Here is a 14,131-nt window from a genome sequence, read left to right on the forward strand (position 1 = left end):
TAAGCAGGCTGTATACTTCCAGTCTGGCCTTTACGGTCCGGTACGTGTGGCGTATTGTAAATATTGCACGTGATTGACGGAGTATTCTCGAATGCGCTCAACATGAAATAGAATGCATTTTTTCTTACGTTTTGGAAACATTTCTCGATTGGAAGTATTAAAGAGACGCGCTTCTACTCAGAAAAGCATGTTCACCGTCCCATGGACGTGCTCTCGATGTCTTAGGCGCTTTCCTAAAATTGCCCCGGATTTGCGGCCATTTTTCCAACGGCGAACTGTGAACACAAGTATGCTCGTCGGCTATAGTATTACCATTGGGCTAAGGACAAGGGCTAATATTTTGCCTCTTTGCTAGTCCCGGATACTGGCCTGTCTCCCGCTTTACTGGTTCGAGCTCGCTCGCTCGCGGCTGAACATTCGGCGCTTTCTTCTCGCCTGGCGGATTCGTTTGATGCGAAAACCGCAAAGCGACTCGGTGAACTAGTATCAGTCGCAGAAACTTTGAAAAAATGGGATAGTGCAAACGAGGTGTGCACTCAAGGCGGATTGAAGTGACTGCAGCTTTTTTGTTAAACTGACTATAATTCGCAATTCATTTAGTCCATATCAGAGCTTCAATCTTTGCTCAACGACCCCAATACGGACTCAGAGTTACGCTCTCTAGCCGTCGAAGACCTGGAGGGCAACCATGGTACCTTACCGGCAATATCAGACAAATTGAAGGAATCGCTTATACCCCGCCATCCATTCGCGGGCCTTCCTTGTTTACTTGAAATTCGACCAGGCGCAGGTGGTGACGAAGCTGGTCTTTTTGCTTTCGAGCTTTTAAGAATGTACACTTCATTTTGTTCTCGACGTGGTCTTGGATCAAGTTTGATTAAAAAGGATGTGGCAGACGGACCCGCCGAGGACTGCCTAAGCGAAGCCGTTCTGGAAGTTGGAACAGATGGGGCTTACGAGATTTTGAGGACTGAGTCAGGCGTGCACAGGGTCCAGAGAGTGCCGGCCACGGAAACCAAGGGACGCACACACACCAGTGCTGTTAGTGTGATGATACTCCCTAGTTTTCCTGAGACGGGTAGTGGCATGGACAGTGGACTCAATTTTGAAGATCCAAACAGTGACTACTACATTAACCCACAGGACGTCCGTACCGAGAAGATGCGGGCGAGTGGTGCTGGTGGACAGCACGTCAATAAAACGGAGTCTGCCATTCGGTTGACCCATGTACCGTCTGGTACCGTCGTCTCAATGCAGGATTCGCGGTCTCAGCACGCGAATCGTAAAAAGGCATGGCAAGTGCTACGGGCAAAGCTGGCAGAAGCAAGACAAGAAGCTCGTGAGCAGGAACTGGTCCAGCTTAGAAGAGGAGCAATGGGGGGCGTTGCCCGCATGGGCCGTGGCGACAAGATTCGCACATACAACTATGGCCAGAGTCGATGTACAGATCATCGCAGTGGCATCACGATACACAATCTGGATGATGTTCTTGTTGGTGGCGATGGCCTTGAAACAGTCATGGATAGCGTGCGGACTTGGCTTGTGGATCGAGAAGTTGAAGCTATGGTCGCGGAAGATGCTGCGAAAAAGCAGTTGATCTAATGACTCGGAGTGCCGCATTTTGTAAAATAAATGAAAACATCAATTATGTATATTTAAGCACTCATGATAATTTATTTCTCTTCCCACTGTAAACCCTATTCTTTAGAAAAGATAAGATCATATATATTTCCTTTGGGGATCAAAAGAGTCCAGAGCTTCAATAGTCTTTTCATACCTGTTTGCAGAAGTTAGCAGTAATCCACTAGGTGCAGGGTTCAGGTAAACAAACATGGTGAATACAATTCCACCACTCATGATCAACCTTGCCAACCGTGGCATAGCACCAGACCAGAGTGTGAGGACTCCTTCGTCCTTGAAGATTTTTGCCGCACAAACGAAACTGTTTTTGTAATTCTTGCTAGCTTCCAGAGATTGCATCCTGTGCTTGGGCATCAGCAACGTAGGTCCAAGCCCAGATCTAGACATATCCGCTTTTCCTTACCTGGTCTTCACAGTGTCAAGGGGCTGGGTAACATAACTGCATTTTCCAACGTTAGTGAGAAACCTATAACTGGAGGGCTATAATAAAAGGTGAAACGTACACTGTTATGAGACCTGCCACGCCTCCAATAGCGAATGTACTGGCAGTTCCCAATTTCTCTCCAGGGGCAACATAACCTTCGGCCAACTGCTTCAATGTGGTATAGCTCGAGAATCTTGTTGCCGAGTTTGCAGCCTGTCTTGCTGTTGTGGGGACAAGACCTTGGAAGAAGCCTCGAATGCCTCTTTCTTGAAATATCACCTTGCTACCATGCACGAGACCGCGCATGCGAGGATTTCCCGATTTCCGGTCGTCAATTCTAGATACCGCTTGTCAGTCTCGAATTTTACATCAGGTCCAAGGTCAGCATCGTCGACCGTGGATGGGTATGGCTGACATTTGCGTCTTAATACTCTCAAACGGGGTAACAGCGATAAGCGATTCTGTGAAACCAGCACCAAAGCCAGCGAGGACCGTCCGTGGGCCCGAAATCTTGCCGTTATCATCCTGGAGAAACGTTTTTATCTTATCAAAGGCAACGAACCCTTTGCAGAGACTGCAGTGTAAGCACAACGCAACCTGTCTAAACTACCGGGGTCAATTAAGGACTCACGGATTCCTGCCTTGAACGAATTCCCAATGATTAACGAGGTACATCCAGCATACCATTGAGGACCAAATTTCGGCCATGGCAGTTTCTTTCCATCAGGTAATCTGCGATTGAGTTGCGAGCGTGTTTTGGCGACTAAGACATCCGGGTCAGTTTTTGAAGAAGGGCATGGAAAGGCATTGCCGTACATTCAGCTGGATAGGTGATCGCTATGATCCACATTAGCTAATGATTGCTGTACCCTAGATCTAGTGAAGGAATATATAATTACCAATCTCAATTGCCCCCGCCGTCGAGCCTGCGACAATCGACCGCAGACTACTGGGCTGTGATGTAGTTAGCACCCCGCTGCAAGAGGCTTTTTCGGGATCTCAACTCCAAGATGCAGACCTTTGATTTCTGATCTTTGCTTGCTGTAGCCATTAGGCAAAATCTAAGAGGCACTGATGTGATTGAAATTTGTTTTGGTCCAAGATCCGCGGACGAATGAATTCGAGATATCATACGGTAACCAGCATGAGCAATCCACGCAGTCGACTCCGAGATCGCTCCGCAACTCCGAGGTAAAACATCGATACTTACGTTTACATACAGTAGTAGTACGGACATTATTAGGAAAGTCATGGTTTAGTGAAGGGGCAGATTGTCATTCATTTGGCCAAATGATGCTATCTAAAATGGCAGCAACAGCAGCACCTGGTGCCCCAACACTTGATTTTTTTTCTCTTTTTCTTTTTTTGTGGTTCCCCAATCCGTCAACACTCCGATGTATCGTCCACATCCACCTTGCCTGTTTTTTATTTTTATTTTTTCATTTTTTTCATTTTTTAATTCTTCATTGTTTTCTTTTCTCAATGCCTCCCCATTCTCGTCATAACACAATGCACCCATAAATTCGAAGGCTCCAGCTCATCCCAAATCGCGTCTAACCCCGGTAAAACTCCAGAGGGAAAGTTGACCCTCCTGCTTCAAAACATATGAAAGCATGAAGTTTGGGACTTGACGTCAAATAGAATGAAAGAGATCGAGAGAAGATGAACATGCATAGCTGTCGTAAATCCCATCAACTCGAGTGAAGGTAAATAAACAGACACGAGCAAAGCAAATAAGCAGGCAACAAGCTCGGTTCGTTAAAAAGAAAAGGAAAAGAAGATGCCGAATCTGAGTAGGAAAGCTGCGAGTTCTTCAATCCGAGCCCCAAAGCGAAACTCCAGGATGCCGTGCACGCAACCGTTGCATGATCGTCAGTGCAACGAAGACAGCTGGCATCCAAAAAAATCAACCAGAACGCCGCAACGAAAACATCACTGACCAAGCCCTAAGAACGCCAACCTCCGTGCTTCTGAGGTTCCCAGGATGCAGTGACGAGATGAATAAACATATGTACACCTTGGAATAAGGTAGAAGAAAAGAGCCACACTCATGGCAAGATGCGCCTGGCGGAGAGCCAAAAAACAATCAACCCTAAATAACCGGTGAGAAACACGGATTAATTGAAGGGTTGATGTACAAGCAGATATGATACAGATATCGCATCCTTATCATGCCGTCATGACAAAACGAAAGAGAATAAGATGATGACAGTAGAAAGTAAGAGGAGCTTAGGGCGTTAATGTGTTGACAGCAAGTCCCGATGACTTGCAAAAAACAAACAATAAAACGAAGTAGCAGCACCAAAAAAAAAAAGCAAATCAAAAGAAGAGAAGGAGCAATATTAACATGCAGAAGTTGTCGCCAACTTAGGATGACATTTGGGCCTTGCTACAGGCTTAGCCCTGCGAAGCGACATATTTGTTGGCATCGCCCTGTACGTTACGTCGCTGGCCCTGGCCACGTCCACGGTATGCACCGCGACCTCGGTTGAACTGATAATTTCCGCCATTTGTATGTTCATTGTAGCGACGTTGTTGCTGTTGCTGGTACTCTCCGTTGTTTGCGTTTGGGGCTGGGCCGATCGCCTGACGTGGTTGAGAGGAATGGGCAATGGGGCGGGGAATAGTATCCGGAGAGTCATAGACATAAAGTTTCTTGTCAATGTTCTGAGGAATGGGCTGAATCTCGGTCCCTAATTCCTGTTCAATTCTGTACAGGTTGAAGCGATCATCCCAGTTGATGAGGTTAATGGCAAGACCCAGATGGCCGAAACGCCCAGAACGACCAATTCGGTGAAGGTAGGTCTCGGCATTCTTAGGGAAGTCAAAGTTGATGACAACGTTGACCGCTTGGATATCAATACCACGAGTAAGTAGGTCGGAGCAGACAAGGTTGCGGCATACGCCGTTTCGGAAATCATGGAAGACGCGGTTACGATGATGTTGAAGCATTCGGGCATGAGAATAGAAACATGAGTAGCCCAGTTCCGTAATCTTTTTTGCAAGGAGTTCGACCCGATTCGTCGAATTGCAGAAAATGATCGACTGATTGATCTGAAGCTTGGAGAACAGAGTGTTAAGGCAATGGACCTTTTGCTTTTCTTCCACGAAAGCATAATACTGAGTGATTCCTCGTAAGGTAAGTTCGTCCATGAGGTTAATTTCATAAGGGTTGCGCATATGTTTATCCTATAGCAAAATCAGTTCAGTTGAAGAACGCTAGAAACAAAGAAGGACCAACTGTTAATCATACCTTGAATGACTTGACGATCAACGGGAATGTGGCACTGAATAGCATAACTTGGCGATCCTTGGGGTGGAATGACAGCAGCTGCTCAATGACGGGTGTGAATTCAGGGGACAGCAATTTGTCTGCTTCATCCATAACGAAAGTGGGACACTCTGAAAGATCGGCAACACCCTTGCTGGCCAAATCAAGCACTCTTCCTGGGGTCCCGACAAGGATATGGACTGCGTCGTTCAATCGGATGATATCGTCCATTAATCCGGTTCCTCCTGTGGTGACCATGACGTTGATACCTAAGTGCTTTCCAAGTGTCTTGCAGACGGCAGATGTTTGGAGCGCCAATTCTCTTGTAGGGACAAGGATAAGAGCCTGAGTTTTGGTGCTCTTGGGGTTGATGCGTTCTAAGGTGGGGATGACAAAAGCAGCCGTCTTCCCTGTTCCGTTTTTAGCACGAGCCAGGATATCCCTACCGGTAAGAGCAACCGGTATTGTTTCTTCTTGGATAGGCGAGGGCTTCTCAAAACCGGCCTCGAAGATACCCATCATCAGCTCACGCTTGATATAAAAGTCTTCGAATTCTAGACCCTTCGTAGCTGTCACATCCTGCAGCAAGATCAGTACCTAGAGCGATCAAAGACAACCGTCCAACACTACGAACCTCAGTCTGTGGTCTAGCATCCTTTGTAGGAGCGTTCAGATTTTCCTTCCATTTCGCGTCATCCCTATTGAACGGGGATTGCTGTAAGTTCTATGCGGGGATTGCAGCACTACTGTATGGCAGTCCACATACCCTAGGCTTGTATTGTTCAACTGTGAAGCAAGAGCGTCGGCCATGGTGATCGGGGTTTGGATTTCCTTTGGGAGAATAACGGTCGGGTATTCGGGTCTGTAGGTGAGGGGATGATAGGTGCCTTTGGCCGAATTTAACGGATTTTAAATGTGGCCCTTTGTTTGGAATAAACGGTGTGTTGATAAGAAAAAGAAATCCTTCGTTCTGCAAGAGGCCAGAGTATGATCAAAATAATTCGATTGAGAGACGGGAACGGCGTAAAGTATGTTCGGCGGTGAGGGGCAATGATAGATAGCTTATTTTTCGAGCTTAATAGCAGTCAAAGGAAGACGAGGAAAAGAGAAGAGGAAGAAACAAAAAGAAATAAGTGCACAAAGGCCGCCTAAGGCGAGAGATAGACCGCTCTTGAGCTTTCCAACGTGAGGTACTAGTTAAGAGGATGTAGGCGAATTCGTTTCGAAAGATCGGTTCGAACGTGGAGACCAGAGAGTAGGCGTGGAGGCAAGAGGTAGGAAGATGTGTAGTCAGATGAAGCCGAGTCCACTTGGTGAACTGGATGGAGAATATGAGGGAGGTTTTGCGTGTTCACACAGAGGAAGAGAGAAATTAAAATCCTACGGCGATAAGTGGGTTGGTTGTGTAAGGGTAATGCCATTACCCACGGACCACCTGTATTCTCGTATATTACAGAGGATATTACACAACCACTTCATTCAGATATGGGGAATAGCACCTGTATTTTGCGCATCACAGTGAAAAAGAGTCATCATTGTTTTTATGTCCATAGAATTTGTAGCTCATGCTGTACAATTCTGGTATCCAGCAACCTTAGAGATCATGTGACCTCATGTAATGGGCAATTGGATGTTCATCTACTATGTATAACTTGCATAGCAGCATATGCGGCCTTGCAGCATGCGATACAGTCCCCAGCAGCAATTTGACACTTGTCAAAGCCCTCTGCATTGAGAAACCGTCTAGAGTCTTGAAGTCTGACAACTTGGGACTCATGATCAAAGCCCTAACCTGAAATCTTAAGGGTCCCCGAAAACCAATGAGAAAAAGGATATTATGACTTCTTTAGTAGAAAAATAAAGCTCGTATATGATACTATGATACAGGAGCAAGTTCAGGATTTACAAGGGAGGGATAAAAGAAGAGGCAAAAGAAACGAAAGAGGGTTGGAACGCAGGCAGCCATTATCGTGTAAAAGGCAAGGTAGTTTGTCCTCGTTCTGGTTCTGCCAACCTGTAAAGAGAGAACAGTCGTTAATTCCTTTTTCTATACGCCCCGGCATGTCGTTTAGTTTTAGAGGGGGGTTTTTCTTACTCTTTCACCCGGACATCGGGCGCCAGGCTAATGTCCGATCTTGAACCAGGCGTGATCAGAATAAACTGTCTTCCGACTGAACGTCGAGCAGCAAGCATCTAGTAGGAACTATCGTTTAGCAGCTTTCAAAGCCGGATCATGGGGACTGTCCAATACATACAAGCATATCGATCGCCATCTTCCTGTTGACGTGGTCCATGTAGACATCACTGTAAAGAGGAAAAGACATCAGCGACAAATTCGAGTTTCCTATCATTTTTGAATGATGATATGGGATATGGAAGGAAAACCAAAAAAAAAAAAAAAAAAAAAAAAAAAAAAAAAAAAAAGCAAACATACAATTCATCCAAGCAGCGGATGGGCGAGCCCATGGCCTCCCACAGCGCCAGTAATAGACAAACCTGGGAAAATGACTTTTCACCTCCAGACAGCGTCTTTGCGCCCCGACCAGCACCATCCTCCTTCGTTATGTCGGGTTCAACCTAGGCAGTATTATTAGATTCAATGCCAAGTTGGGAACAACGGTGAAGTGAAGCCACTTACCTGCAAATCTAGAAGCTTGCCCTGGTGATCAGCAAGAAGCCGGCCGCGGAAACTTCTTTCACTCAAGAGGTATGTGAATTGTGCCTTGGCCCGAGATGAGATGTGTGACCTAAAGATCCCCCACCGGTCTTTGCGATGCCTCAATGTCTCGGCGAAGATCTGTCCATGCTTGATTAGCAAAGGCCCGGCCTATCGTACAGAATTGGCTCTTACTTTAGCCAGCAATTCGAGTTCTCTGATGTGTTTTTCAGCACGCTCGTAAGCTATAGTTGCTCTTGAGGCTTCTGCAGCCAACTCTTCTCGAGACGCCCCAAGCCTTGCATTCGGTTAGTCTGGTAACGAGAAACGCATGACGTGGCGACACTTACTCCCGATTGTAGCGTTGAAGATCTTTATGGAGCCTCTCAAGCTTGTTGTCTAGACTGCGAGTAGTTTCTCCTTCGCCAACAGCGACACGCGTAGACACCATGCTGGCCTTTTCATTGTAGTCAAGGACCCGTGCGACAACTTCTTCTCTTTGCCGACGAATTTTCTCCTGGTTATGCTTGATCACATCGATCCGCTCGATCACAGCATTCTTGCTGCCAAGGATTTGTCGGCGCTTCTCCTTCACCATTTGATCTTCGCTCTGCGCAACCCGGAGCTCTTCTTGTAAAGCGGCTATGTATGCATCCTTCTCCTTGATCTCCCGTCTTGTTTCCTTCAAGGTGTCCATCATAGCTTTCATGGCTTCGACACTGTCATTGTACTGTCCTTCGTTGAGTCGTTTTTCGGCCTCAGCATCCATGAGGGCTGAACGAAGTCTATCAATCCCATCTCCGACAGTCTCCTTTTCGAGAGCCTCTTTGAGCTCCTCCACGCGATCTTCCGCTCTCTGTACAACGATTTGTTGCTCCTTGATCATCCTCTCGTGCCGTACGAGAGCTTGTTTGCAATTCTCTGCGCGAGACCGAGAAAGGCGGAATTCCTGTTCTTGACTATTTAGTCCACGCCGAAGATCCTCGACAATTTCACGTTGATGTCTATTGTAGATGAGCATCAGCATCGTACGGTGGAAATATCGACAAGACCTGCTTGTCCTACCTTATCTGCGAATCGAGATCAGACTTCATTCGTGGACTCCCATTGTAAGCTGAAACCGGTGCCTGGCTGGGTTCCCCCATGCGACTATAAGAAAGATGAATGCCCCGTCGCTTGTCTCTCCGGTCAATGCAATAGCATCGCTTAACATTTCTTGGGCGGACCCCGTCAAAAAGTACAAAAGATGCTTCCTCTAATCTCTCAATTAATAGCATTTGTTCGATGCCATGGTTGATGATCAATTGCCGGCGTACAAGGTCGTTGTCAATCTTATGATCCAATGTTAGGTATATCCAACTATGATTTCACCTAAGTCGCTTACCTGCAAGACACGGGATGCTGTATCGAAACCAGCGTCAGGTTCGTGTTGTGACGTATCGATATGGCCGTCGCTTCCTATAAAAATGGGGCATACGCTTTCGGATCATGTTATAAGCTAATCTATAGTTAAGAAATTTCGGGACCGCTCACCAATTAGTTCTCTGCATAATACCGGACAGGATATTCATGTCCCTTTTCGAAGTCACAATGAAACTGTTCAATGTCGTGCCGAGTGAGGTTTCCAAGATTGATGACCACTTCTGCTTGAGTAAGGTCACATGGTACCCAATTGGGCCGACAGGAGGCCTCGAGAATGACCTCTCTTGTTGGATCGCCCTGAGAAGTATCGGCATCTTCTCATGGTATCCTGACTGCTTGACCCCATCTTCCTTGGTAAGATTCTGTAGAAGTCTCTCCGCTTGTTGGACGTCCGCCTTCTTCTTGTCAATGGGCGCTTCTGCTGATTTAGCATCTCTTCCGGCCTGTTCCAGTTCCCGACGCAGATGGCCTGTATCTTGTTGAAGCTGCTCGTACTTCTCCTTTGCTCCATTCGTATCCGATTGTGCCTGCTCGTATTGCTCTTGTTGACGGATATAGCTTCCACCACTGACATCTGCCAGTTTTTGAGTTTCCTCGGCAATTTTCTGCTGTGTCTCGTTGATGCTTGTCTCTGCTGCTTTCATATATTCCCTAATCTGGCGTTGTTGGGCCTGTCAAAAATATAAGTAAGAAGGTGAGAATTTACCAAAATGGTGTCACTTTTCATCCTTTGGGTGATAATACCTGTAGATCATGACGCTCACTCATGTGCTGTTCTGATCTATTTTTGATCTCTTCTTTTTCGTTATCCGCCTGCTCCATTTTTGACTGAGCTTGCCTCACAAACTGAGAAGCGGTCTCAGTCTCTCCTTCAACCTCTTGGAACGCATCATCAAATCTACCAAGTTCTGCTTCGGCTGCTGCAATTTGTTCGTTTGCTTGTGCAAGCTCATTCTCTAGAGCGTCCCGTATCTGCACTGGTTAGAACGATGCACAATATATATTGGGCAAGGCGCGCTTCTAACCTTTTCCTGTTCCTCAACCTGAGCCCAGGCCATTTGATTTCGAATATTTCTGATCCTGTTTCTTAACGACTCGTGACGATCTGAAATCTCCAGCCTCTGTCTTGCAACATCTTTGCGATTTTCCAGTATCCCGATGTCTTGCTGTTTGCTTTTGAGCTTCTCCAGAATCTGATCAACCGACTCCTCGATCAACCGGTAGTCCTGGTCCAACTGTTCAAGCTGGACTCCTTTCACGAAAAACTTGTACTTCTCGGCCGGGCTGGATGTGCTGAGAAATTGACGCGCCATGTCTTGCGATAAAACATTCATAGGATTGTCGAATTGCAAAGTGAAGTAGTCGATTATGGAATCCAATTCGGCCTTCTTGTTGGACACTATGCGACCATTGTCGGCTTTGATTTTGAAACCGCTTGTCCCATTCTTCGTAAAATGGCGTTCTATGATGATAGATTTTCCGTAGTCGTCCGGCAAATAGGCCCCATCGCCTTGATTTTTGATCCGCACAACGATAGCAGCATGTCTATAAAAGAATGTTGATTAGACACCGAATTCCAAACAGAATTGAACGCTCACGTACTGCTTTCCCTCTTTAATAAAGCTTTTCAAACTCTGCCCGCGATTGGTAGCAGACGCTTTACCACCTAAGCAGAGAGTTATCGCTGTAAGAACTGCACTCTTGCCGCTCCCATTCTTCCCCACGATGAAGTTAATGAGGGGCCCCAGGTCCACTGCAAAATGATCATGACACATGAAATTGTAGCATTCGACGCGCTCCAAGATCCCATGCTCGGCGGGAACATTCTCTTCGTTATTCGATGAAGAATATTTCTGCTGAATTGCCTGGGTTGCGCGCAGCTCTAATTCATCTTCATCCTCGTTGAGAGGCTTGGGTATTGATGCTGCCCCATAATCGTCGCTGGCCTCCTTTTCTTCAGACGTAGGGGAAGCGGACGTGCGAGGGCGTTTTCTCTTCTCATGATATTATTGTTAGCTCACTCCGCTGCGATTCTTGGTTGGTCTGCGCACCGAGTGAGAAGAGCCTGGGACATGAACTGTGTCATCGTCCCCAAGTTCATCATTATCCTCAGATCCTAAGGAAGACTGGGAACGCTTCAAATGAGGTGACATTACGGAGAAACTATCCCAAGGGGATGAGGGCTAAGTATCTCATACTGTTTGACAAGGTATCTAGTCGTTGCGCGGTTGATGCGTTAATGCGATAGAGTCGCGTTCGTCGCGTGTCGGTACCCACCGCCAATTTTGCCGCCTAAGGCAATGGGGTATCCACCATTCCTACTCCAGAAGTTCTACTCCGTAATTACCCCAGGGGTAGAAGGGAGACTACGAAGAGTCGAATGCCAATATACGTACTTGAATTCTGTGGACAACTATTTTGTACGTATAACATACACAGGATATCCTATGCACTTATGGGTTCTTCAGCAACGTAGTGCAAGTATGCACCGAGCAACTTGACACCTTCGATATAGTTCCTCTTGTCAAGTTTCTCATTAATAGAATGCGCAGCATCGGTCGAAGATCCCATGGGAAGGAGTAACACATTTTTGCCCGTAGCTTGTTCGAAATTCAAGGTGACAGGGATACTATAAACCAAATTAGCACAAGCACATATCATGAATGTATCGCATCTGATGACGAGCAGAAGAAGAAACATACCTGCCACCCTCACGTGTCAGATCTGGTTCGACACCGAAGACTTGCTTCACAGCCTTGCTCGCAGCAGTAAAGTTCCAGTGTTTCGGACTGGCAACCCACCACTTTCCGTCATGCTGAAGCCACACGTCCAGGGTGTTCTTAGTGTTCAATTTCGCGAACTCAGATTTGATGTAGTCAAAGACGAGCTTGTTGACATCTGGGCTCTCCATGTTTGGCACGGTCCGGATGGAGAATTTGCCAATGACACTGGCCGGGATTACCGTTTTGGCTCCCGGGGCAGAGTAAGCACCTTCGATACCGTGGATGGACAGTGATGGGTATCTCCATCTGGCCATGAGCGTCCGCTCCTTCGTCGAGTGGATGCCTGTCTCGCTTCCCAGCGACTCGTGGAGGTTCTCCATAGTGTAGCTGATGGCAGGATACAGGGACTTCTCCTCTTCCGTCAGAGGCTCCACGAGATCCATGATACCGGGAACCAAGATGTTGCCCTGCGAGTCAACAAGCCTAGATAGAACGTTGACCAGGTCTGTCATAGGTTCGTGCGCAGAGCCACCAAAGACACCACTGTGTAGATCTTGCGCAGGACCAGAAACCCGGACGGAGTAATAATTGCAACCTCGCAATCCGTAGGTCAAACAGGGTTTCTCTGTACCAAGCCAGTAGTTGTCTGAAATGCAAACCGCATCTGCATCTTTGAAAAAGCCCTTGCTCTCCGTCTGGATAAACTCCTCCAAACCCTCAGAACCATACTCCTCCATTCCCTCAAAGCAGCAAAGGAGGTTGACCGGCAATTCAACGCCCGCTTTCTTATGAGCTTCAATCACGTTCAGCCAGCCCAGCACCGGTCCCTTATCGTCTGTACTGCCACGACCGTACATCCTTCCCTTCTCGTCGACAGACAGTTCAAAAGGCTCCGTGGCCCAGCCGTCTTCCTTCAAAGCAGGCTGTACATCGTAGTGTCCGTATACCAGGATAGTCCGCTTATTCTTGTCATTACCATAGCGAGCAATGACCACGGGAGGCAGATCAAGGTGTTCTTTTCCGGGCTGCTTTCCTAACGGCCTTTGCTGCACCTCTGCCCCCAGAGCTTCGAGCTCCGAGCTGAGAAACTCGGCCATCTGAGAAAGGGCAATTCAAATCAGTCCTGATTTCAAAAACAAAAATGTATCGTATAACCGACCTTGAACACATCCTTTCTATTTTCATCCTGGGCAGAAACCGAGGGAATGGCCACTGCTTTCCGCAGTCCTTCAGGATTGTTAGTCGTCTGCCGCACAGAGGAAGGGGAGGACCGCCCGGAAGCTCCAGGGAAAGCCAATAGAGCACGTACGATCAATAAACGAGCTGGACAGACCGTCCACCCTAGATAGTGAAAAGAGAAATGAGCTTTGGCGAAATACATGAGAAGCAGAATGCTTCTAGCTCTCAAACTCACTGTTTGAAGTAGGGTTCCAGCTGAGGCGCCATTTTCTGATCACTGATATGACCGTAAAATGAACGGCGAGAAGAGAAAAAAGGTGTTCGGGAATAAGTGAAATGTGGTGGTGTCCGGAATTGCTGCTGACACCGAGCGGGGTAATACTGCGTGATCGAATGTAATCGTTGCTTTGCCAGAGACACTGGGACGCGGAGGGGCATCTTTTGGCCTTGGAGAAAGATGGCGGGGACCAACCAATAACTAACTAATCCACGGCCGAGCCGTCCACACGGCCGTCCCGTCCACTTCCTCCGCAACCACCACGAATTTGAAGCTTTGCAACCACTAACACCATTGAATTAAAATATATAACAGACAAAATATCTAGCTATTTATTAGGGCAGCTTCTTATTGTATGCCCAACAGTCCCACAGCCACTACAGCGTGGTGAAGCGCGTTGACGAGGCATAGGTGTAAGCTCATCAACCTGCTCATTAAGCTGTGTATCAAGCTGCTGTATATGCTCACGGCCTTCTTGTACAGAGATAAATAAATCATTCCCTAGAGAAGCACGTTTCCTTGCCTTCTTCTTTATTTT

General features: G+C 47.1%; 5 protein-coding genes across 5 annotated transcripts; 1 reads left to right on the forward strand and 4 right to left on the reverse strand.

Moving 5' to 3' along the window:
* The first annotated feature begins 135 nt into the window (after positions 1 to 135).
* On the forward strand, positions 136 to 1,983 carry ASPGLDRAFT_46887 (putative mitochondrial translation release factor (RF-1)). The gene is made up of 4 exons (XM_022546548.1): positions 136 to 287; positions 356 to 528; positions 601 to 1,775; positions 1,830 to 1,983. Exons 1-3 carry the CDS (start codon positions 188 to 190, stop codon positions 1,600 to 1,602), a joined length of 1,275 nt encoding a protein of 424 aa, XP_022400789.1. The 5' UTR covers positions 136 to 187; the 3' UTR covers positions 1,603 to 1,775; positions 1,830 to 1,983.
* Positions 1,720 to 3,116, reverse strand: ASPGLDRAFT_126021 (putative mitochondrial tricarboxylate transporter (Ctp); the record flags this gene model as incomplete). Its single annotated transcript, XM_022540615.1, has 9 exons — positions 1,720 to 1,777; positions 1,832 to 1,981; positions 2,045 to 2,080; positions 2,145 to 2,402; positions 2,481 to 2,628; positions 2,697 to 2,828; positions 2,882 to 2,902; positions 2,965 to 3,019; positions 3,084 to 3,116. 9 exons carry the CDS (start codon positions 3,114 to 3,116, stop codon positions 1,720 to 1,722), a joined length of 891 nt encoding a protein of 296 aa, XP_022400790.1.
* Positions 3,117 to 4,462: 1,346 nt separating this feature from the next.
* Positions 4,463 to 6,146, reverse strand: dhh1 (DExD/H-box ATP-dependent RNA helicase DHH1; the record flags this gene model as incomplete). Its single annotated transcript, XM_022543499.1, has 4 exons — positions 4,463 to 5,254; positions 5,319 to 5,915; positions 5,971 to 6,034; positions 6,103 to 6,146. 4 exons carry the CDS (start codon positions 6,144 to 6,146, stop codon positions 4,463 to 4,465), a joined length of 1,497 nt encoding a protein of 498 aa, XP_022400791.1.
* Positions 6,147 to 7,157: 1,011 nt separating this feature from the next.
* ASPGLDRAFT_46890 (DNA repair protein SMC6) lies at positions 7,158 to 11,634 on the reverse strand. The gene is made up of 14 exons (XM_022546549.1): positions 11,466 to 11,634; positions 11,017 to 11,408; positions 10,440 to 10,959; positions 10,159 to 10,386; positions 9,526 to 10,085; positions 9,377 to 9,470; positions 9,058 to 9,323; positions 8,343 to 8,996; positions 8,188 to 8,290; positions 7,975 to 8,133; positions 7,771 to 7,913; positions 7,592 to 7,640; positions 7,432 to 7,529; positions 7,158 to 7,350 (listed from the first exon to the last, which is right to left on the reverse strand). Exons 1-14 carry the CDS (start codon positions 11,565 to 11,567, stop codon positions 7,302 to 7,304), a joined length of 3,417 nt encoding a protein of 1,138 aa, XP_022400792.1. The 5' UTR covers positions 11,568 to 11,634; the 3' UTR covers positions 7,158 to 7,301.
* A 161-nt stretch (positions 11,635 to 11,795) lies between these two features.
* Positions 11,796 to 13,746, reverse strand: ASPGLDRAFT_57829 (M20 family dipeptidase). The gene is made up of 5 exons (XM_022548284.1): positions 13,552 to 13,746; positions 13,447 to 13,478; positions 13,297 to 13,364; positions 12,117 to 13,234; positions 11,796 to 12,043 (listed from the first exon to the last, which is right to left on the reverse strand). Exons 1-5 carry the CDS (start codon positions 13,581 to 13,583, stop codon positions 11,860 to 11,862), a joined length of 1,434 nt encoding a protein of 477 aa, XP_022400793.1. The 5' UTR covers positions 13,584 to 13,746; the 3' UTR covers positions 11,796 to 11,859.
* Positions 13,747 to 14,131: the final 385 nt, after the last annotated feature.

Source organism: Aspergillus glaucus, assembly GCF_001890805.1.
Source record: "Aspergillus glaucus CBS 516.65 unplaced genomic scaffold ASPGLscaffold_10, whole genome shotgun sequence".
NCBI classification, from domain to species: Eukaryota; Fungi; Ascomycota; class Eurotiomycetes; order Eurotiales; family Aspergillaceae; genus Aspergillus; species Aspergillus glaucus.